The sequence below is a fragment of the Oncorhynchus gorbuscha genome, linkage group LG03, assembly GCF_021184085.1.
Source record: "Oncorhynchus gorbuscha isolate QuinsamMale2020 ecotype Even-year linkage group LG03, OgorEven_v1.0, whole genome shotgun sequence".
NCBI lineage: Eukaryota > Metazoa > Chordata > Actinopteri > Salmoniformes > Salmonidae > Oncorhynchus > Oncorhynchus gorbuscha.
In genome coordinates this window covers 87,669,665-87,694,388 of record NC_060175.1, presented here as the reverse complement: position 1 = coordinate 87,694,388, position 24,724 = coordinate 87,669,665, and the positions used below count along the sequence as shown (strand labels likewise).

General features: G+C 41.9%; 1 protein-coding gene across 5 annotated transcripts in view; it reads right to left on the bottom strand.

The window, feature by feature from the left end:
• The window catches only part of LOC124032145 (spermatogenesis-associated serine-rich protein 2-like), a 49,849-nt gene that overhangs the window by 3,930 nt on the left and 21,195 nt on the right, over window positions 1-24,724 (bottom strand). For all 5 annotated transcript variants that reach the window (XM_046344286.1, XM_046344287.1, XM_046344288.1 and 2 more), the window contains 9 exons: window positions 22,982-23,319; window positions 19,169-19,248; window positions 5,589-5,697; window positions 5,401-5,450; window positions 2,707-2,929; window positions 2,378-2,563; window positions 2,025-2,160; window positions 1,590-1,648; window positions 49-158 (listed from right to left, as the gene is read on the bottom strand). In XM_046344286.1, the coding sequence (XP_046200242.1) occupies window positions 49-158; window positions 1,590-1,648; window positions 2,025-2,160; window positions 2,378-2,563; window positions 2,707-2,929; window positions 5,401-5,450; window positions 5,589-5,697; window positions 19,169-19,248; window positions 22,982-23,006 (978 nt within the window). In that variant the 5' untranslated portion in view covers window positions 23,007-23,319. The remainder of the gene's footprint in view (window positions 1-48; window positions 159-1,589; window positions 1,649-2,024; window positions 2,161-2,377; window positions 2,564-2,706; window positions 2,930-5,400; window positions 5,451-5,588; window positions 5,698-19,168; window positions 19,249-22,981; window positions 23,320-24,724) is intronic.

The window sequence follows — 24,724 nt, the reverse complement described above, 5'->3', positions numbered from 1 at the left end:
GGCCTAATCGCCCAACAGCAGATAGTGTTATTGCGGTTGTCAACTAACCTTTATGTCCGCTCGTAGCTCACTCAGTTGGTTCTCAGACATGGATGCTGATTGGTCAGTTAGCCTGCGGAGCTCCTCTGCTCTTTTTTGACGGCCATCCAAAATGGCCACTTAAATACAGATACACAATATCAGGCAACCGCTCGCTCACCAAATATTCAGACACCTTCAGTTGTACGGAGAGAAATCCACACATAAGCAATACCATACTGAAACTTGGGACTAGCTATGTCCTCAACATGAGAAGGTAAGACTATTAGTTGACTAGTTTTTCCAAAATAAAATCATACAGAATACAACACTGCATCCCTAAATAACTCCACAGGCTTTTCCTGCTGCTGACCAATATCAGGACTGAGGAGGGAAAAAGAAAAACCACAAAAAACTCCCACAGAGGAACCGTACTGTTTGTTTATCAGTTGCTAAGGAGAATCAAATGACAGAAAAATACTTCTCTCCTCATGAGGTTAAAAGGGGAAGGGAAGAAAGTCTAATCCATTAACAGTAACACACACCTAAAGGAAGGGAAGAGATTAGGGAAGAAACTGGTACATTTGAAGGAATTTTTAGTTTCTGTAATGTCAAAGAACTTCTCTAGTTCCCTCGCTTCTTCCCTCAATTCCCCACACACCTAGACACAAAGAAAGCATTTAGTCTCCCTTGAAACCTGACACTATTCACTTTTTCCATGCTCAGGATACACAACACTGTATTTGGAGGCAGTAAAGAATAAAGGGAGAATGGCCTACTTGTGGAAATATGCAGTCTTGCTCTGTCATGTTTCACTACATTGAAGACGGGTATGCCTAAGGCCAAAAATAACCTTAAGGACATACATTCGAAGAATGCTGGTTGGTTACGTGTTAACTTATGAACTGGGAGAGAGTAGATGACATCTATAGGTAGCCTATATGGAATGTCCTAACTGGGACAAAGGCTTTCAGGAAAATAATAGAATCATAGTAATAATAGAAACATAGTAATAATAGAAACATAGTCTAATAAACACAGTGTACAAAACATTAAGAAGACCTTAATATTGATTGGCACCCCCCCTGCCCTCAGGACATCCTCAATTCATTGGGGCAGACTCTGCAAGGTGTCAAAAGCATTCCACAGGAATTCATGTCCCACGTTGACTACAACACTTCCCACAGTTGTGTCAAGTTGGCTGGATGTCCTTTGGGTGTGGACCATTCTTGATACACAAGGGAAACTGTTGAGCGTGAAAAATCCAGCAGCTTTGCAGTTCTTGACACAAACCGGTGCACCTGTCACTTACTACCATACCCTGTTCAAAGGCACTTAAATCTTTTGTCTTACCAATTAATCCTCTGAATTACACAATCCATGTCTCAATTGTCTCATGGCTCAAAAATCCTTCTTTAACCTGTCTCTGAAGTGGATTTAACAAGTGCCATCAATAAGGGATCATAGCTTTCACCTGGTCAGTTTGTCATGGAAAGAGCAGGTGTTCTTAATTTTTTGTACACCAGGTGTACATTGAAGTCCAAATGCTAATTGAAAGGTGTTGTACTCACTGGCTTCTGCTTTGACTTTATCCATCTCTGTCAACAGAGTAACCTCTCTGTCCATTAGACTAAGAGAGAGGTTGGGAGAAAGAGATATGAAAAGACATGTTCTTTTCTACGATAAGTTGACCATGATTATTTACATTTCTAAGATAGTCTGTACTTTGATTTTGGCAATACTCACCATTTGTCAACTATGACAACACTGGTTAGCAATGGGCTACATTTAATGCTGAAATAGTTACTAGTGGTGGTTGCTGTAGTGCAGATGTGAGAGCAATGAACTGGTTCAGTGATCAAATCTCTTAAATTGCTTAGCTAAACATTCTGCTTAAAAATAATGGAATTTGTGGTAAGTTATATCCCACCATAACAACTTAATATTCCAAATATTAACTACAACTTTACAAACTAATGTAGTGGAGTTAATGTTGGGAGATGTACCAGCTCTGGAGCTCAGCAAACGTCTGCTTCATGGTCTTAATAGAGGAGTCCATTTCATCCTTAACCAACACTCTGTATCGAGTAAGCGACACTGTGCATCTCTGCAGGTCCTTCACAGAGCGGTCAATGTTGGGCGCTGAGTGTCAAAGAACAGGGTCAGAGGTGACTTGTCTTAAACAAAGCATTACTACAGCTGTTGTCATTAACACTCCAGTGCACACATCCTAGTTTTATAAGATAATACACAGCTTAGGCACCTGGGACTACTAATCTACCATCGGACTGCAGGAAACCCAGGGATTTGACAATATTCTGTATCAACAATAAGGAAATAAAGCACATTTGGCACTAACCAATCTTCCTGGCTCCAGAAAATCCCTGTTGGCTTTCATCAGTGGTGAGCACAGAGGAAGTGGATGATTGCTGGGAGTTGGTTCTGGGACGGAACTTGTTGCCACGGGGAGGCTGGTGATTCCTTCCTCCTTGAGCATGATGAGGGGTGGTGCTTGGGCCACTACAAAAAGAGTCTGCTTCCACACCTTTAAGGAGAAAGACACTGTAGTGTGATATTTTCCGATGGGTAGGCGTTGGCTTCAACTACAGAAGATTATCAAAAGTGTAGTAGTCTCAACAAACCAAAGTTTGACTGACGGATAAAATAAAGACTGCTCTATAGCAATACCTGTAATGTCCGACGTGGCAGGCTCAGATTCGAGCTCAGCTGCATCCAAGGCAGAATCCAACTGCTCACTCAGAGAGTCTAATGAGTCTCCGTCCAACACAGAGCCATTGGCATGGAACCCATTCACTGCTTCTGTACTCTCAGTCTCCGAAGGCTGTGTGGTTTCGGCTGGAGCAGGCTCCTCTCCCGGAGGCTGTGGCTTGGGCTTCTTTTTCTTCTTGGGCTGGATGTTGTAGAATCAAAGTCAGACTAACCACTACAATAAAACCTTACATATTTTGGAGTTCATACATAAGCATATATGCTCTGCAAAAAAGAAACGTCCTCTCACTGTTAACTGTGTTTATTTTCAGTAAACTTATTAACGTGTAAATATTTGTATGAACACAAGATTCAACTGAGACATAACCTGAACATGTTCCACAGACATGTGACTAACAGAAATGTAAGTGTGTCCCTGAACAAAGAGGGGGTCAAAATCAAAAGTAACAGTAAGTATCTGGTGTGGCCACCAGCTGCATTAAGTACTGCAGTGCATCTCCTCCTCATGGACTGCACCAGATTTGGCAGTTCTTGCTGTGAGATGTTACCCCACTCTTCCACCAAGGCACCTGCAAGTTCCCGGACATTTCTGGGGGGGGAATGGCCCTAGCCCTAACCCTCCGATCCAACAGGTCCCAGATGTGCTCAATGGGATTGAGATCCAGGCTCTTCGCTGGTCATGGCAGAACACTGACATTCCTGTCTTGCAGGAAATCATACACAGAACGAGCAGTATAGCTGGCGGCATTGTCATGCTGGAGGGTCATGTCAGGATGAGCCTGCAGGAAGGGTACCACATGAGGGAGGAGCATGTCTTCCCTGTAACGCACAGCATTGAGATTGCCTGCAATGACAAGCTCAGTCCGATGCTGCAGTGATACACCGCCCCAGACCATGACGGACCCTCCACCTCCAAATCGATCCCACTCCAGAGTACAGGCCTCGGTATAACGCTCATTCCTTCGACGATAAACGCAAATCTGACCATCACCTCTGGTGAGAACAAACCGCGACTCGTCAGTGAAGAGCACTTTTTGCCAGTCCTGTCTGGTCCAGCGACGGTGGGTTTATGCACATAGGCGAAGTTGTTGCCGGTGATGTCTGGTGAGGACCTGCCTTACAACAGGCCTACAAGCCCTCAGTCCAGCCTCCCTCAGCTTATTGCGGACAGTCTGAGCACTGAGAGAGGGATAGTGTGTTCCTAGTGTAACCCAGGCAGTTGTTGTCATCCTGTACCTGTTCCACAGGTGTGATGTTTGAATTTACCGATCCTGTGCAGGTGTTACACGTGGTCTGCTACTGCAAGGACGATCAAATGTCCATCCTGTCTCCCTGTAGCGCTGTCTCAGGCGTCTCGCAGTACGGACAATGAAATGTATTGCCCTGGCCACATCTGCAGTCCTCATGCCTCCTTGCAGCATGTCTAAGGCACGTTCACGCAGATGAGCAGGGACCCTGGGCATCTTTCTTTTGGTGTTTAGTAGAAATGCCTCTAATGTGGCCTCCCGGGTGGTGCAGTGGTCTAGGGCACTGCATCACAGTGCTAGCTGTGCCACCAGAGACTCTGGGTCCGGGAGGTCCATGGGGCGACGCACAATTGGCCTAGTGTCCTCCGGGTTAGGCCGGTAGGGATATCCTTGTCTCATTGCGCACCAGCGACTCCTGTGGTGGGCCGGGCGCAGTGGACGCTAACCAGGTCGCCAGGTGCACGGTGTTTCCTCCAACACATTGGTGCGGCTGGCTTCCGGGTTGGAAGCGCGCTGTGTTAAGAAGCTGTGCGGCTTGGTTGGGTTGTGTTTCGGAGGACACGAGACTTTTGACCTTAGTCTTTCCCGAACACGTACGAGCCCATAATGTTGTAGCGATGAGACAAGATGAGACAAGATAGTAACTACTAACAATTACATACCACGAAATTGGGGAGACAATTAAAAAAAGAAATACCTCTAGTGTCCTGTTTTTATAACTGACCTTAATTACCTACCATCTGTAAGCTGTTAGTGTCTTAACGACCGTTCCACAAGTGCATGTTCATTACTTGTTTATGGTTCATTGAACAAGCATGGGTAACCGTGTTTAAACTTTACAATGAAGATCTGTGAAGTTAGTGATTTTTACAAATTATCTTTGAAAGACAGGATCCTGAAAAGGGGACATTTTTTTTTGTTGTTGCTGAGTTTAGCTATGGTTGAGCAGAATGTAGGTCCTCATGACAGACACCAAATATGTCCAGCTTGAGCTGCTGACTTCAAAGCAAAATGGGAGATGGGTGACAACAAAACAGATTATCTGGGACTGATGTTGAAAATTTGTGTGAGCTAGAAACTCTATAGTGAAATGCAGCCGATGATCGTTTGTTCAATGTATTTTTACTCATCTCTATCCAAATAAACTAAACATACATTTCCTATGACTAGCATTTACAGTTCAAAGTTAAGTGGATTTAAAGTAAGTGTTTTGTTGCTCAAAGTCTGGATTGGTCTGTCACTGGAAGTATATCCTTTGAACTTGTTTTTAAAAAGTGTTGTCTCATAATCCTGTGAGGGACAGGCCATACTTAAAATGTCATGACACAATACATTTCATTCATACTCACGTGGCCCTTTCATAGAGAATGCAATACCCTGAAGTAAAGGACAAAGTTACGGTTACCTTCTTTTTACCAGTTACATTCCACTCCTTCAAGATATCAATGGCACTACCTGAAGGGAAAATGAAGTAATTGTGAGTTAAGAAGAATGCTCTCTTTCCATAACAGCCTGCATTGACATGCAGACAATGTTGCAGATTATCAAGTTTTAAATACTCATAAAAAAAAGATCACTATGGCATTCCCATACCTTCTAGGAAAGCCTGGACGGCCTTATCAACGCAGTTCTCAAAGTGCTGCAACACCAGAACTATCTCATTGTTGCTTTTGTTGGGAACAACGGCCCTGACGGCACTAATCTGTGAAGAGAACGAATAAGAGAATGATCTGGCAAATTACGGAAAATATTTAGCATAGTGATACATATCCCAAGGCCCTGGGGCCTCATTTCTAAATGTTGCATTTTTACAACATGTGTGTGCCAGTTTACACAGAAGTTGGCATTTATCAAATCTGAACTTGTCATGATAATGTGCTTAATTTTGTGCAAACTTTACACACTATAACTAGTGGTTGTATTCCAAGTAAAATAATTAGACATAAGAATGTATTTCCTATTTTATGAGCGTCTGCTAAATGACTTAAATGTAAATGTTATAGGAAGAATAAATTCCTCACTTTTTCTGTCCGTGATGGGTTCATATTGCCGAAGTAGCCATAGGCCTATATCAAATTACCATACACATCTCTCGTTTAATTGGGCCTAGTAAATAGATCTACCCTCATAGATATCCTAACCAACCTGCCCTCCAAATACACCTCTGCTGTCTTCAACCAGGATCTCAGCGATCACTGCCTGCGTCCGTAATGGGTCTGAGGTCAAAACGACCACCCCTCATCACTGTCAAACGCTCCCTAAAACACTTCAGCGAGCAGGCCTTTCTAATTGACCTGGCCCGGGTATCCTGGAAGGATATTGACCTCATGCGATATGCAACTTTTCAGGGAAGTTAGGAACCAATATACACAGGCAGTTTGGAAAGCAAAGACTAGCTTTTTCAAACAGAAAATTGCATCCTGTAGCACGAACTTCAAAAAGTTCTGGGACACTAAAGTCCATTGAGAATAAGAGCACCTCCTCCCAGCTGCCAACTGCATTGAGGCTAGGAAACACTGCCACCACCAATAAATCCACAATAATTTAGAACTTCAATAAGCATCTCTACAGCTGGGCCATGCTTTCTACCTGGCTACCCCTACCCTGGTCAACAGCCCTGCACTCCCTACAGCAACTTGCGCAAGCCTCCCCCATTTCTCTTTCACCCAAATCCAGATAGCTGATGTTCTGGATGTTCTGAAAGAGCTGCAAAATCTGGACCCCTACAAATCAGCCGAGCTAGACAATCTGGGCCCTCTCTTTAAATTATCTGCGAAATTGTTGCAACCCCTATTACTAGCCTGTTCAACCTCTTTCGTATCGTCTGAGATTCCCAAAGATTGGAAAGCTGCCGCGATCATCCCCCTCTTCAAAGGGGGAGACACTTTAGACCCAAACTGCTACAGACATATGTCTATCCTACTGCCTTTCTAAAGTCTTCATAAGCCAGGTTAACAAACAGATCACAGACCATTTCGAATCACACCGTACCTTCTCCACTATGCAATCTGGTTTCCGAGCTGGTAATGGGTGCACTTCAGCCACGCTCAAGGTCCTAAACGATATCATAACCGCTATCGATAAGGGACAATACTGCGCAGCTGTATTCATCGACCTGGCCAAGGCTTTCAACTGTCAATCATCACAATCTTATCGGCAGACTCAACAGCCTTGATTTCTCAAATGACTGCCTCGCCTGGTTCACCAACTACTTCTCAGATAGAGTTCAGTGTGTCAAATCGGAGGGCCTGTTGTCCGGACTTCTAGCAGTCTCTATAGGGGTGCCACAGGGTTCAATTGTCAGGCCAACTCTTTTCTCTGTATACATCAATTATCTCGCTCTTGCTGCTGGTGATTCTCTGATCCACCTCTATGCAGACGACACCATCCTGTATACGTCTGGCCCTTCTTTGGACACAGAGTTAACTAACCTCCAGACAAGCTTCAATGCCATTACAACTCTCCTTCTGTGGCCTCCAACTGCTCTAAAATGCAAGTAAAACTAAATGCATGCTCTTCAACCGATCGCTGCACACACCTGCCTGCCTGGCCAGCATCACTACTCTGGACGGTTCTAACTTAGAATATGTGGACAACTACAAATACCTAGGTGTCTGGTAAGACTGTAAACTCTCCTTCCAGACTCACATTAAGCATCTACAATCCAAAATGAAATTTATAATGGGCTTCCTATTTCGCAACAAAGCATCCTTCACTCATGCTGCCAAACATACCCTCGTAAAACTGACTATCCTATCGATCCTTGACTTCAGCGATGTCAGCTACAAAATAGCCGCCAACACACTACTCAGCAAATTGGATACAATCTATCACAATGCCATCCGTTTTGTCACCAAAGCCCCATATACTACCCACCACTGGGACCTGTATGTTCTCATTGGCTGGCCCTCACTTCATATTCGTCGCCAAACCCACTGGCTTCAGTTCATCTATAAGTCTTTGCTAGGTAAAGTCCCGCCATAGCTCACTGGTCACCATAACAGCACCCACCCGTAGGATGCGCTCCAGCAGGTATATTTCACTGTTCACCCCCAAAGCCAATTCCTACTTTGGCCACCTTTCCTTCCAGTTCTCTGCTGCCAATGACTGGACCGAACTGCAAAAGTCACTGAAGCTGGAGACATATCTCCCTCACTAACTTTAAGCACCAGCTGTCAGAGCAGCTTATGGGCTATTTACAGATGGGCCATCTGTAAATAGCCCATCCAACTACCCCATCCCCATACTGTATTTATTTTGCTCCTTTGCACCCCTCTACTTGCACACTCATCTTCTGCACAGCTCTCACTCCAGTGTTTAATTGCTATATTGAAGTTTTTCCTAGCCACCGTGCTTCTACACCTGCATTGCTTGCCGTTTGGGGTTTTAGGCTGGGTTTCTGTACAGCACTGAGATATCAGCTGATGTATTTATATAGCCCTTTGTACATTTGATTTGATATTGTAATTATTTTGCCACTATGGCCTATTTTTTTTTCTACCTACCTCATTTGCACACACTGTATATAGACTTTTCTATTGTATTATTGACTGTTTTTCTTTATTCCATGTGTAACTCTGTTGTCGTTTGTGTCGCACTGCTTTGCTTCATCTTGGCCAGGTCGCAGTTGTAAATGAGAACTTGTTCTCACCTAGCCTACCTGGTTAAATAAAGGTGAAAAATAATTAAAAATAGGCTACATGCATTAAAAAAAATTCTGTATGCGAGCCCATAGGCAGTGTGGTTTATATAGGCTACACAGTCTAATTAAAACAGACAGATTATATTTAAGTATGTACTGCATTTTTTTTGGTTTTTTTGAGTTGCCTAAACAATGTTTTAGAATTCACAGGCAATCCCACATATTTTAGGTTGGGGGGGAAAAGTTGATGCAAACATGTTCAAACATTCTGCTGACAGGTCGACAACAATTCGTTTCTTAAAGAAAAAACAATGGCCATCACATTCCTTCGCCAAATAAAGCATAAGTTACTGCAAACAATTAAACTGGTAGCGTATGTAAAATATTTGACAATATGGGTAGACTATAATATAGGATAGGAGCACAGAGTGCTTAAGTATTTATACCAAGGCAGGAGATTGTGTTTCTATCTATTGATAAAATATTCAACAATTCATCTTTTGCATAGATGTGTCGGCTGTATGTGTCCGCTGCAGTCATTTAACTGTGGCACTGCCACAATGGAAATAAAAATATCAAACAATATTTCTGTCGAGACGAACTTTGAAGATGCTATAACAGTCGACATGTACTTTTATAGTAAACTAAAATATAAATGCAACAATTTTACTGAGTTACAGTTCATATAAGGAAATCAGTCAATTGAAATGAATTCATTTAGGCCCTAATCTATGGATTTCACATGACTGAGCAGGGGGTGCCTGAGAGGGCATAGGCCCAGCCAATCAGAATGAGGTTTCCCCCATAAAAAGGTCTTTATTACAGACAGAAATATTCCTCACTTTCATCAGCTGTCTGGGTGGCTGGTCTCAGATGATCCCACAGGTAAAGAAGCCAGGTGTGGAGGTCCGTACATACTGCCAAATTCTCTAAAACGATGTTGGAAGCGGCTTATGGTAGAGAAATCAACATTCAATTCTCTGGCAACAGCTCTGGTGAACATTCCTGCAGTCAGAGCCGGTCCTGACCTCCCTGGGGCCCTAAGCAAAACCCGTGAGCCATGTAAACCATTTTCCATGCTGTCCCCACATGCTTCAAGAGGGCCACTATTATTGTTCCTGTTCTCAAGAAAGCTAAGGTAACTGAGCTAAATGACTATCACCCCGTAGCACTCACTTCCGTCATCATGAAGTGCTTTGAGAGACTAGTCAAGGACCATATCACCTCCACCCTACCTGACACCCTAGACCCACTCCAATTTGCTTACCGCCCCAATAGGTCCACAGACAACGCAATCACACCTCCCTAACCCATCTGGACAAGAGGAATACCTATGAAAGAATGCTGTTTATCAACTACAGCTCAGCATTTAACACCATAGTACCCTCCAAACTCGTCATTAAGCTCGAGACACTGGTTCTCGACCCCGCCCTGTGCAACTGGGTCCTGGACATTCTTATGGGCCGCCCCCACCCTGCTGATCCTCAACACTTGGGCCCCACAAGCGTGCGTTCTCAGCCCTCTCCTGTACTCCCCTGTACTCACCCATGACTGCGTGGCCATGCACACCTCCATCTCATCAAGTTTGCAGATGACACTACAATGGTAGGCTTGATTACCAACAACGACGACGAGACGGCCTACAGGGAGGAGGTGAGGGCCCTCGGAGTGCGGTGTCAGGAAAATAACCTCACATTCAACGTCAACAAAACAAAATAGATGATCGTGGACTTTAGGAAACAGCAGAGGGAGCACCCCCCTATCCACATCGACGGGACAGTAGTAGAGAAGGTGGAAAGTTAAGTTCCTCGGCGTACACATCACGGACAAACTGAAATGGTTCACCCACACAGACAGAATGGTAGAAGGCTCAACAGCGCCTCTTCAACCCCAGGAGGCTGAAGAAATTCGGCTTGTCACCAAAAGCACTCACAAACTTCTACAGATGCACAATCGAGAGCATCCGGGCGGGCTGTATCACCGCCTGGTACGGCAACTGTCCCACCCACAACCGCAAGGCTCTCCAGAGGGTAGTGAAGTCTCCACAATGCATCACCGGGGCAAACTACCTGCCCTCCAGAACATCTACACCACCCGATGTCACGAGAAGGCCAAAAAGACCATCAAGGACAACAACCACCCAAGCCACTGCTTGTTCACCCCGCTATCATCCAGAAGAAGAGGTTAGTACAGGTGCAAAGCTGGGACCGAGAGACTGAAAAGAGCTTCTATCTCAAGGCCATCACTGTTAATGTTAGCCACTGTTTAAGTGGTTGCTGCCAACATAATGACTCAAATCTCTAGCCACTTTAATAATTAAAAATGGGATGTAATAAACATTATCATGTACATATTCTTATTCATTCCTTTACACTTGTGTATATAAGAGAGTTGTGAAATTGTTAGATTACTTATTAGATATTACTGCTGTTACACACGCCTCTATGAAGAGGGGACGCAACACCCTGCTACTCAACTCTCCGTGAAGTGAAAGGGGTATGGACTATAGGTGCGAGTAAGGATAACAAAAAGGCAGAGAATTGTACCGTTTACAAGGAATTTATTCCGTCACACAGTAATTTTGGGGAAAAGGGGCTGGACGGCACCAAAGCAAAGAAAGTAAATATTAAAGCCTCCTCTCCTACCATACCTGCCTACCCACTACTTACCTAACAAAGCACCACCTGGTGCCCTAACCAAAATACAGGGGGTGGTCCGCCCAGGTCTTACCTAGTGTGCCTGGACAGTGACTATACTACAGGTATGTGCCTAAGCACTCTTGGTGCCTACCCCTTCCCCCCCTGGGAACAAATGAAACAGAATAACACAAACAATTTCAATAATCAAAACACTACATCCTATTGACACACAACAGACATAACCAATCACCTCCCTCAGCAACAACTAACATAGTACATACCAAATCTCTTTCTGAGAAACAACCAACATATGCTATAACTCTCAGCAATCACTCAGCAGTGAACTTGCTCTCAGCAATGACCTCCCAGCAATAATCTCTCTTCTGAACAGAACACTGGCTTTTATATCGCTTCAGAGGGCATTTGTAATTGGAGACAGCTGCGTCCTGACGAGGGGGCGGGGTCAGCTCTCCAAGTAGCCAAGAAGTCGACCAATCAAATACAATCTTAAAATGTTACTAAGTGTGCAAACATTTGAATTTAAATCTTACCATCAAAATATTCCTCTTCTGCACTGAGGCAAAATCAATGTCATCATCATAGGACATGTTTCCCCACGTCATGATTTATACTCATGATGGCCAGACCACTCAAATTTCCTGTGACATGGAAGACCGCAGGAAGCTTTTGATGCGCTTTCATTTTGAAAATCTCCTCTCTGCCGATGCTACCGTTACTGGTAGGGCGACTGCAATTCTTAGTGCTATCCAAAGGTTAGGAAAGAGTTCCTCCAGGTTTTTCTCACAGAGAAAGGAAAGCAGCTCAAAAGGCAGTCATCTTATCTGATGGCAGATCAGGTCAATTCTGAATCTTGTGTGCCAGATTCATTCCACTGATGTCACAGTCATCTCTGTTTTCAACTTCCATGCAGTGGGCCTTAAAAATACTCCCTGGACATCTGAAAGGCAGTGCAGCACTCCATATTTGGTTTTCACCTGGTTGAGTCTTTCAAAACTCTCATCCATTGATATCACAGCAGAGTCGACCACAATGTTAAAGTAGTTGACTTCAAGGTTTTTCAGTGCATCAGTCACTGGTTCACTAGGACATGCATAGCTGAAATGCCTCCTGCGGTTTCTCAGTCTTTTCCCTTTCAGATCAGCCTCCACATGGATTTCTTCACAACGCTTTTGGCTGTTGTCAGGGGCTCAGACAATCCAGTTTCCCCGTATTTAGTGAGTGAGGCCTTTGCATTTGAGATTAAATTCACTGCGATATTCAACTGCATTGAGGCGGATTGGAGGAGCTTGTTCACCTCGTTTGTCATTGTCAGTATCTCGCACCATACGACACAGCAAATCAAGAAGCCGTAGTATCCAACTTCCTCTGTAAGTGCTTCTGCCTCCACTTTGGCCACAGGATCGTTGATAGTCTGTCTGGCTTCCAGTAATGCCTCCCGAACCTCAGAAGCCTAATACCTGATTGCATGAACAGTTTGGAGCCAACTCTCCCATCTTGTGTCACTCCATGACCTCACGGTTATGTTCACGTGTTTCTTCAAAACAATCCATCTTTGTGTGGCAGCTGAAAAGAAGGTGAAGAGCTTTTGCACATGCCCAAAAAACCCAACTGCATCTTTTAAAGATTTGGCAGCATCTGCAATGACAAGGTTTAGAGTAGCTGCTCCACATGAGACGAACACAGCTCTGGGATTTTTTTTCAGCAGTCTGGCTTGTACTCCTTGGTGCTTGCCCTTCATGTTGGCCCCATTATCATAAGCTTGTCCTCTGCTATCTTCAAATGGAATCTTGAGCTCATTCAGCTTATCTAAGACAACAGTGGACAGATTGAAGCCGGTTGTAACCTCAACATTCACAAAGCCAAGGAAGTGCTCCTTGATCTCTGGCTTTCCCTTTAAAGCTACACTTCTCAGAATAATGGACATTTGCTCCTGGTGACTAATGTCAGGTGTACAGTCCAAGATAATGGAGAAGTACTTAGAGTCTCTTACTTGATTCACTATTGCTTCCAGAATCTTGTCACTCACAATCTGTATCAGCTCTTTCTGTGTGTGCCTCCCAAGGTAATGAGCATGTGTTTCTTCAACTTTAATTTTGCTGAAATGATTTTCCATAGCGGGGTCAAATTTTACCAGCAATTCAACCTCTTTTAGGAAGTTTCCATTATCTGGTTGGAAGAGTTTGTCTGATGAACCCCTGACTGCTAGGTTTCTTTCAGCCAGAGACTGGGTGGTACTTTTTAAATGTGTAAGGACATCCCACAATTACTTTCCTTCAGCCTCAAATGGTAATTGGTATCTGGTCAAGAGCCTGTCCCCGACTTAGGCGCGGATCAAGTTCTCTCCACTTAATCATATTGTTTGTGTTCAGGACTACCCTCATGGTGTTTCAGAATGGTGTTGATATTTGACCAGTCATTCACACCTTCCTTTATTATTTTGTAGAAAAGAGCTTACAGCAAAAACAATACACAGCGTTGTTTTTGATTGAGTATGAAAGCCAGCTCCTGGTAATCTTTTCCCCATTTGACAGCCGTCTCTGTAATATGCCTGAATGGAAACCTCTTCTAGACTTGTCTTTACGGTACGAAAAATCCAGTCCTGGTTGGAATGGACCTCTGCCCACTAACTCAGTCCTCATAAAGTCTGAAGATTGGGGCCAATCTGCTGGGTCATTTGGTGGAGCAGCAACTGTTCTATTAGGGTCCGAGTTGCTTGTATCTGGTGCTGGCTGTACACCTCTGGTTGTGCTAGTACTGGCTGAGGCTGCCTGTACTTCACCTGGGTCTGTGTTAGTATTTGCTGAAGCTGCCAGTACTGGGTCTGTGTTAGTACTTGCCGAGGCTGGATGTGGATCAACAGAGTCTGTGCTTGTACTGGCTGATGATCCAGTATCTCCTCTACTGACAAACTTAAGCATAGCACCTGTAAATTATCGATAACAATATTATTAATTTTAGCAGCTGCATCAAGTCCACTCCAACTGGCTCCCCCAGATTTCCATTTATACATTTACATTTTCAAATATACAATACTATGGCTTGGCTGAATAGTTGATGGTTATTATTTACTGAGAGATGTGCATCCATATTGCCCAGTTTGCTCAGCTAATCAACATTTAAAATTCAATATATAAATCAATAGTCAATGTCAATCCATTGCTTTCCATCTTTCATTAGTCCAGAGTTGTAACTAAATCTTGACTGCGAGACTAGATAATCATGGTCTTGTTTTAAAATGTCGTGCGCCTATGAGGAGTGCCATCACACTCATATTGTCTGGACTGGAAACTTGCGCTTTCCAGCAGCAACCTCTGTGGAGAGGTTTTGTCAGGCACAAATTCACAGAACACAGCCCTGGAAGTGACTGGAGAGCAAGCAAGACAGACAGACCAAGAGATGCACTGCCCAGTTAGGTTAGCAAGACAGACTAAAGAGATGCACTGCAAGCTAGCACATCAACTTAACGTTACTGTTATTTGCCGACATCAAACTTGGAGAGGAGAAAACGGGTTTACCTGATTGCTGTCCCTGCAATTCACTCTCATGGTATTTTTTCTTTCTCTCTTTTCGTGACCAGAAGGATAGTTCCGCTTCATCCAAGTTGTAAACATTGACACCCGCTTTGACACGGGGGGAGGGAGGCGGGGCCCTTGCGTAATTTGCGGGGCCCTATGCAACTTGCGTAGTGAGCGTATAGGGCCGCCCGGCTCTGCCTGCAGTCAGCATGCCAATTGCTTGCTCCCTCAAAACTGAAGACATCTGTGGCATTGTGTTGTGACAAAACAGCACATTTGTGGCATTTTGCACAAACACAAGGTACACCTGTGTATTGATCATGCTGTTTAACCTCTTGCTCCTACCTGGCACGCAGGCGTCCCATCTAGAGATCTGGAAATGCAAATGCGCTACGCTAAATGCTAATAGTACTAGTTAAAACTCAAACCTTCATTAAAATACACATGCAGGGTATTGAATTAAAGCTACACTCGTTGTGAATCCAGGCAACAAGTCAGATTTTTAAAATGCTTTTCGGCGAAAGCATGAGAAGCTATTATCTGATAGCATGTAACACCCCAAAAGACCCGCAGGGGACGTAAACAAAATAATTAGCATAGTCGGCGCTACACAAACCGCACAATAAAATATAAAACATTCACTACCTTTCACCATCTTCTTTGTTGGCACTCCTAGATGTCCCATAATCACTATTGGGTCTTTTTTCCGATTAAATCGGTCCATATATAGCCTAGATATCGATCTATGAAGACTGTGATAAACGGGGAAAAAAATAGCGTCTTATAACGTAACGTCATTTTTTTAAATTAAAAAAGTCGGCGATAAACTTTCACAAAACACTTCAAAATACTTTTGTAATGCAACTTTAGGTATTAGTAAACGTTAATAAGCGATCAAATTAATCACAAGACGAAGTATATTCTATAGCTGTCCTTCTGGAAAAAAATGTCCGGGTAGAATCTCAACCAAAATATCCGGTCCGAGACCTGAAGAACTGCGCTGCCTTGCATCTGTTTGACCAAGAAACAAAGCCTAGGCAAATGACAAGACTCTAGACAACGTGTGGAAGCTGTAGGTATTGCAACCTCAGCCCCATTAAATGTGGTTCACCTTTATCAATGGGTTCAAGTCGCGCAGGGATATATTTTTCCATTTTCAGTGACCAGATTTTCCTGCACTTTTCGATGAAACGCACGTTCTGTTATAGTCACAGCCGTGATTTAACCAGTTTTATAAACGTCTGAGTGTTTTCTATCCACACATACTAATCATATGCATATACTATATTCCTGGCATTCGTAGCAGGGCGCTGAAATGTTGCGCGATATTTAACAGAATGTTAGAAAAAGTAGGGGGTAGGAGTAACAGGTTAATCAGCTTCTTGATATGCCATACCTGTCAGGTGGATGGATATCTTGCCAAGGAGAAATGCTCACTGACAGGGACGTAAAAAAATTTGTGCACAACTTTTTGTTTGCATGGAACATTCCTAGCATCTTATTTCAGCTCATGAAACCAATACTTTACATGTTGCGTTTATATTTTTGTTCAGAATATTTACCTAGTTGGCTTGTTGTTGTGTGCTCTATGCGAGATAGATATTCCTAAATTATATTCCTAAAATATTCCTTCAATTTAAGAGCACTATAGGAAACATGCATTTTGACAAGCAGTCAATGCACAACAATTATTGTAATCACTGGGAAAACAGCAGTTTTAATGGCCTTTGTTACGAGGCAGTGGTGGAAAAAGTTCCCAATTGTCATACTTGAATTAAAGTAATACGATACCTTAATAGAAAATGACTCAAGTAAAAGTCACGTCATCCAGTAAAATCCGATTTTAAGTACCTTGGCATCATACTTGATTCCAACCTCTCTTTTAAAAAGCATGTGAAAAAGGTAATTCAAATAACTAAATTCTACCTAGCTATTTTCCGACTTATACAAAATTGTTTGACTACAGAGGTAGCAAAACTGTACTTCAACTCTATGATACTTTCCCACTTAACATACTGCTTGACTAGTTGGGCCCAAGCTTGCTGTACAACATTAAAACCTATTCAGTCTGTCTACAAACAGGCTCTCAAAGTACTTGATAGGAAGCCCAATAGCCATCATCATTGTCACATCCTTAGAAAGCATGAGCTCTTGAGTTGGGAAAATCTTGTGCAATACACCGACACATGTCTTGTATTCAAGATCCTTAATGGCCTGGCTCCTCCTCCACTCAATATTTTTGTTAAACAGAAAACCCAGACATATGGCAGCAGATCCACAAGGTCTGCCATGAGAGATGACTGTATAGTTCCCCTAAGGAAAAGCACCTTTAGTAAATCTGCATTCTCTGTGAGCTTCCCATGTCTGGAATACACTGCCATCAGACACACATAACTGCACCACATATCACACTTTCACAAAATGCTTGAAGACATGGCTAAAGGTCAATCAGATTTGTGAACATGGTCCCTAGCTGTGTGTTGCCACTTTCCATGTTGTCTGTAGCTTGTGAGGTGTGGAAACACTGTTGCTTTTATGAATTGTGTCTTGCTGCTTTTTGTTCTATGTTGCTCTGTCTGTATGCTATGTCTTGCTTGTCCTATGTTGCTCTGTCTGTATGCTATGTCTTGCTTGTCCTATGTTGCTATGTCTTGCTTGTTCTATGTTGCTATTGTCTATATTGTAATTGTTTTTATTAACCTGCCCATGGACTGCGGTTGAAAATTAGCCGGCTGGCTAAAACCGGCACTTTTACTGAAACATTGATTAATGTGCACTGTCCCTGTAAAAATTAAAAATAAACTCAACTCAACTACTGGAATAAAAGTCTAAAAGTATTTGGTTTTAAATATACTTAAGTATCAAAAGTTATATTAAGCAAACTAGACGGCGCCATTTTTTATTTATTTATTAGCCTGGGCACACTACAACATTCAGACATAATTTACAAAACAAAGCATGTGTTTAGTGAGTCCACCAGATCAGAGGCAGTAGGGATGACCAGGGATATTCTCTTGATAAGTGTGTGAATTGGACCATTTTCCTGTCCTGTTAAGCATTCAAAATGTAACAAGTACATTTGGGTGTCAGGGAAAAATGTATGGAGTGAAAACTACATTATTTTCTTTAGGAATGTTGTTGTCAAGTATAAATACAAAAGTACAGATACTGCAGAACAATTGCTTAGTATTTTCACACCACTGAAAAGAGAGCGATCTCAGAATTTTCTCCAAAATATGCGTGACGTGCACCTTTTTAAACCAAGAGTTTTTAGCAGTTTCATAATTAAGCAGGTTACCCAATTTTCCCTGAGTGCATAGGGAAGAGTAGGGCTAAATGTAACATGGGTCAATTATAGGGTAACTTGGGAGTAAAAAAAAAATGCCACCCTAGCTCAAAATAATTTTTGGGGAGTGATGGGGCAGATTACATTTTTTGTTGAGCAAGAGAAGTGGCAACCAGGGAAAGTGTTTGGGGGAGGGGGGATTGTGACAAAGTGGTTTATGTGAGAAGTACAGGCAGAGGCCGTGTTACCCAAGTGATCCTAACAGATAGACCTACATTCTATTTACTGTATTTATGCAAGTTTTAAATAGGATACTAACTAGTTAAAATACTACATTTGGGATCTAGGCAATTTACCCAATGTATTTATTTCTAGCCACTATGCTGTATTAATTGGGCTACAGGTGATACTGCTTATAGCATACCTGATAATATGGATCATACATAGGCTATATGCATGGACCAATATGTTAAAATAACCTTTACATCCTTTCCCCCCCACTGCATTTGTTATCTCCAGAGGAAACACTAGGCTGTAGCATTTACTTTTAAATTGTTTTGAATATATAATTAATCTTGCAGAATGCAAGGACAGTGTATGGCACTCTCTATAGTCAGCATGCATATTTAAATAGAAAAAGTCATGGCAAAATATCAAAACATTCCACCCACACCTACACAGAATTGTGATAAAATTGACCATTGCTTTTTATTTTTAGAAACTTCCATAGACTAATTCAAATAGTTCCAAATTATACAACAAATAAAGGGTGTTATTGTCACCATAGTGAATGATGCCATTTCTCAGGCGAGGCTATAATCCTAGTTCATACACACCAAGTTTTAGGAAGGCTTTATAATGGAAAACATGCATGTGTATGGTATGCGCCATGTTTATAAATCTCAATATTTTTTTAGACGTACATATTCTTTTTTACTGTGAAATTTACACAACAGATTTAAAAAGAGGCCCATCCTAACAAAACTGGAATTGTATTCAAATCAATGCAATTGGAATGTACTCAAACCTAGAGAGAAATCTTTTGGTGTATGATCCTTTTCAGTCCTTACCTTCTCCTTCATTCTCTCAAACGTCCCTCCCTGGGACATAACCATTTTCAAGTTAGTGTCGAACACCATACCAGAAGTATCTGGGGGGGAAAGAGAGAATAGATTGCTTGAAAACATAAATGTGGATTTGGAATCTCAGTTTTTTGCTGATGCATAAGCACATCATTTGTTCAAACAAAGATCTCATACCTAGTCATTCCTGTACATTCAAAGGTATTTGTGTTGAAAGTCAATCCCTGTGTTCTCAGCCATGGTTGTCATAAATCATGTGGAACAGACGACAGGAGGACTTGGACATTTCCTTACTGGGTGAATAATGAGAAGATGCTTGCTTGATGACCTCTTAAGTAAAATATGCACTTGTTTTACAACTTTTTAAATAAGGTGCTTGAGGACTAGGCCTAAAGATTTTACATCACTTCTATGGGCTTTATTTAGGATAGAACCAAAAATAACTAACCCTAGAGAAATGAAACTTGTCTTCAGAAATCTTAGCATCTGGACTAGCCCAAAATGATCTGAGATCTGCATTGAATTTGAACCGGTTATAACGGATGTACAGTTCTAGAAACAGAATGAGTCAGCAAAGCAGGGGTTTACGCATCAGACGGATAAGAATACCGCCCTAAACAAAATAATCTCAATAAGATGAGAAACAGATGGGTTGCTGCAACCCAAAGACATGTGGCATGAGCAAAGAATGCCAGAGGACAGTTTTGCAGTACTCTGCAACAGCCTTAATGGATGGCTTTATTTCAGAAAGTTCATGAAATAGCCTAACTTTATCTTAGAAAAGTTTGAACCTTTAAAAGGGTATATACTATCCAATGTGGACTGCATGAATGTCAGTTCAAGTTGCTGTCCATCTCTCTCAACTATTGTGTTTGAAAGGATCCATTCTACCTCAATAAGATGTCTTGGAATGTATCCTTTCCAAAAGTGGTTCTGGCCAAAAGCAGCAGTGGCAACGATGTTTGGTTGGCCAAAAGCAGCAGTGGCAACGATGTTAGGTTGGCCAAAAGCAGCAGTGGCAACGATGTTAGGTTGGCCAAAAGCAGCAGTGGCAACGATGTTTGGTTGGCCAAAAGCAGCAGTGGCAACGATGTTTGGTTGGCCAAAAGCAGCAGTGGCAACGATGTTTGGTTGGCCAAAAGCAGCAGTGGCAACGATGTTTGGTTGGCCAAAAGCAGCAGTGGCAACGATGTTTGGTTGGCCAAAAGCAGCAGTGGCAACGATGTTTGGTTGGCCAAAAGCAGCAGTGGCAACGATGTTTGGTTGGCCAAAAGCAGCAGTGGCAACGATGTTTGGTTGGCCAAAAGCAGCAGTGGCAACGATGTTTGGTTGGCCAAAAGCAGCAGTGGCAACGATGTTTGGTTGGCCAAAAGCAGCAGTGGCAACGATGTTTGGTTGGCCAAAAGCAGCAGTGGCAACGATGTTTGGTTGGCCAAAAGCAGCAGTGGCAACGATGTTTGGTCTGAGACAGTCAATGTTTTTTTGTCTACAGTACAACAGCAGAGCAGGAAAATCCGATGGGACTTCCACCATGCAACCTCCAGATATTAAAATAGAAATTTGCCAGGAGTTCATAGCTTTGAGTAGGGACGTCAAATGTTCAGCCCCTATGGACGCTCTTCTAGAGCACCTGGTTAAATTGTACAGAAAAAACCCCATCTCTAAATGGTTAAATTTGAAATGTGATTGGGGAAAAAAAAAAATGCATTTGGCTTTATTTAAAATTAACCCCTGAAACTTATCCAAAATGCTGCAGCCCGCCTGCTGTTCAACCTTCCATGTCACCCAGCTCTTCTGCACACTTCACTGGCTTCCAGTCAAAGCTCGCATCCACTTCAAGACCAAGGTATTTGCCTATGGAGCTGCAAGAGGAACTAAGATATGTGTCTTAAAGATGAATGCACTAACTAAGACGCTCTGCAGAACAGTGTCTGCTAAATGACTAAAATGTAAATTAAGATAATTATTTTGCCATATCTAATTAATGTATAATTACTCTACTTTCCATTGATGTGGGCAGTAGGTGCTACTACATTACACAAGCTGATGTTTTGACAACATCAAATTGGGGGGGGATTACACATGCTTTTTACCTCAGATTGGTGATGTTACTACAAAAGTTTATAGTTAACACAATGACAAGATCAATTGTTTATAGCAGATCAAAATCTTGTGTACTATTGATTTTGTCATAATTCATGATGGTCACTATGAAAAGTCGCTGGCCACACACAAATACACGGATTTCAATGTCTAACCTTCACTTACATAGTAGCCAACTGTAGTCACGTCATATCGTATGGCGGGTCGTGATTCGTTGGAGAAAAAGTAGTTTGTTCCCTTTTCCGTGATGGCAGCTTCACGAAATCAACATCCCAAAATATAGATAGAATTTATAGAATGCTTCTATCTAACCAACCATGTATAGGTTATTCCAAGTTTCCGTGTGGCCTTTGAATAGCGTTAGTTTAAAACAGCACTACACCCAAAATGTTTGCCCCTTGTTCTATTGATTTCAGCGTGATATCCATGGAAGTGATTAACAGGACAAGTGTTATGCTATACTTACCGCATTGGAGACCCACTTGAAACAAAATGCAACACTTCAACATGTAGTTAGCAGTCTTCTTAAATTGTCCTCTAACCAATGATGTACAGATTGTTCCCAGATTCCTTGTTTTTTTAGCTGTGTTAGTTTTAACAGGATGTGGAACCTCATCTCCCCCCCTCTTGCGTAATTGATTTCAACGGGATAATCAATAGGAGGGATTGAGAAAAAAATTGCATTAGTGTTTCTGTTCTGGTGGCCCCTGTATCAAAATGCAACATTCCAAAAAGTACCTGACTATTCTGCAGGTTGCCCTCCAACCAGTGATGTAAAAATATATCCAGTTCCCATGTGGTTGAGTTGTGGGGGTTTCAACAGCGCATAAACATGAGTCCAAAAACGTGCTGTGAATGATTTATTTTGATGATATAGGCCTACCAGAAATCACCAAAACAGGTTTGCCCTGCCTACTATGAGATGAGTCTATGGCCTAAACAGACCCACTTGATTAAATCGCAAGTCAATTTGTTGAGTGCTGCTTATTTAGCCTGATGCCAGCTCTGTGTGCTATCATATCAACTCCTTGTCATTCCAAATATGATGTGCCAATTAATGTTTGGCATGACAAGGAGTTGACATGACCAAACATATCTAGGGCTAGGCTATGCTTCTTGCAGGGAGATACAGCAACACAAGTTAGAGCAGCAGATGAAACTTCCACCATTTACAAACATTTATTTAGGAGGACACAATCACTAGGTCAAGGGAGGGCCTATAAAAATGTGTCCCGATTGACTTGTGTCTTCGAGAATCAGCTTCACACATTTAATGCAGAAATCTCTCCACCATTTCCTGGTTGCTAAAATTGTAATAGTTTGCCTAATTTCAGTTTGTGACAAAACAAGCAAGTATAGTGGAGACCATCATTGTACCATGTAAACCGCTGTGAAATATATTTTCCATAACCAAAAATATTGTATTTTCAGCTGCTGTACAAAACTAAAAGATGCAAAGACGGAATTTAACGGGAAGCATAGAAATAGTGAACATAGAACAGATCTACCACTTCTTAGACTTGCTTTCAATGAAAACTAAAGATCTATAACTAAAATGTCTATGTGAATTTGGCCGAGGGTCGCCCAAAAAGTTACAATGCAACATTAAAATGCAGTCTAACACTGGTTATAGCATTTTCAATGCTCGTTTACCTGTTTTTAAAAACCAATAGCAGAGACGAATGACAGCATACATACCCTTCTGGCTGTTTTTCTTCGCCATGTTGTAACTCCACTAATCCAAAAAGTAAGTAGGTCACAGCTGATAAGTACCCCAGAGTACAGCTCTTCAAGTCAAAAACAAATCAATAAAAACTATTTTCTAGATATTCAGTTTGAACTAGTTTTCTAAATGGAGACTTCAGCTCTTCATGTGTAGAAATGTTCCTCCTTGATTTCCCCTCAGACAGGATGCCAACAAAGGCTCACAAATCTGGCAGTGGGAGGGGTTAAAGGAGGCAGGGGCAGATCAGGCCTCCACCACTTCGGCTTGGATTCAACTTTTCTTCTCCGTTCTCCCCAAAGTTGATCCAATTCTTAAAAAATGAGACAGAAATAAGGTTACTGTCTTGGGTTGATGTCATAAACAGAGAGAATTAAAAAGAGTTGCATGAGATGACCTAAGTGAACAGACAGAAAAAACCTAGTAGTTCATAATTAATATTTCCCAACAAATGTACACAAAATAAAATGGTTGTAACATTTAGCATATTCAGAGAAGAACTATTACATTGGTGCTGTTAAGTCTATAACTAGACTATTTTAGGGAAAATGCCTTGAAATGTAGACGACAATGCATGTGCATTGTCTAGAACTGGAAATAGTCATGCACGTTCACAAACTATTCCTTTGCTCAAAAGTCATAAAACGTGATGAAAAACAGATTTAAATAAATTACTCAGTCTGGGACATCCTTCTAAACACTCTGGACTCAATATTGTACATGGCAGCAGCATATTTTCAGTTTCGCTAAAATGCAGTCAAAGAAACCTTTTAATCATGATTTAGTTTAGTTCCTCTGGGTGAGTTAAACCTGACCTAGACATGCGGCATGTGATGCTGTTTTAAAATAATTTAACTAAACTAATAACTATTAAACCCTCCAAAACAAATAATATGAAGGCCTACAAATCTTTGAGTACAGTTACATGCACTCAATAATACGTTTGTGGATAGCCAGATTAATAATGGTTAAAAACGTTTTCATGCTTTGGAAGATGAACAATTTCACCAATAATCCTGTCTACATGGACACATCTGAAATCAGGCTACCTGATGGGACTTATAAATGTAGAAATTCACCCATCAAAATAAACGTTCTACCACAGCTACCATGTTATTTTTGCAAAGCCTATTCGATTCCGAGTTGGACATATAAAGTTTGCATGTGAAAACTATTTCTAAGATGCATACTTAGTTTTTCCCCCGAACTCACTTCACTATGTGCATTAGAGGAAGGAATGTGCTACCGGAGCAGGCACATTCAAATACACTTCTGGAACGCTGATTAAGGTGTTTACATGTCCTAATAATTAGAAAGATTGCTCAGAAAAACAGGTGTTTTAAAATCGGCGTATGCTTACTTCGATTTGAACTTTAAGCTGATTAAGATAAGCAGAGTAAGGCGTTTACGTGACCAACGTCATACTCGGCCATTTGCCATAATCAATTTAATATTGAATTAGTGTGAATGTAAACGTACTCTGAGATCATGTTGAATTTGTATTAGAGTAGGTAGTTAGGATTTTTCAAAAAAAAAAAAAAGACATACAGATAGCTTGTCACAATGAAGTTTTAGCAATACATATTAACACTAGCCAATATGCCAAGTTAACTTGCTGACAGACGCCATGTCCATAATCAGTTTGATCATGCCAAGTACTTGAGAACCTTGAACACCACCCTCAGCAAACTGTGGAGTCATTTATGGGCCAGCTGTTT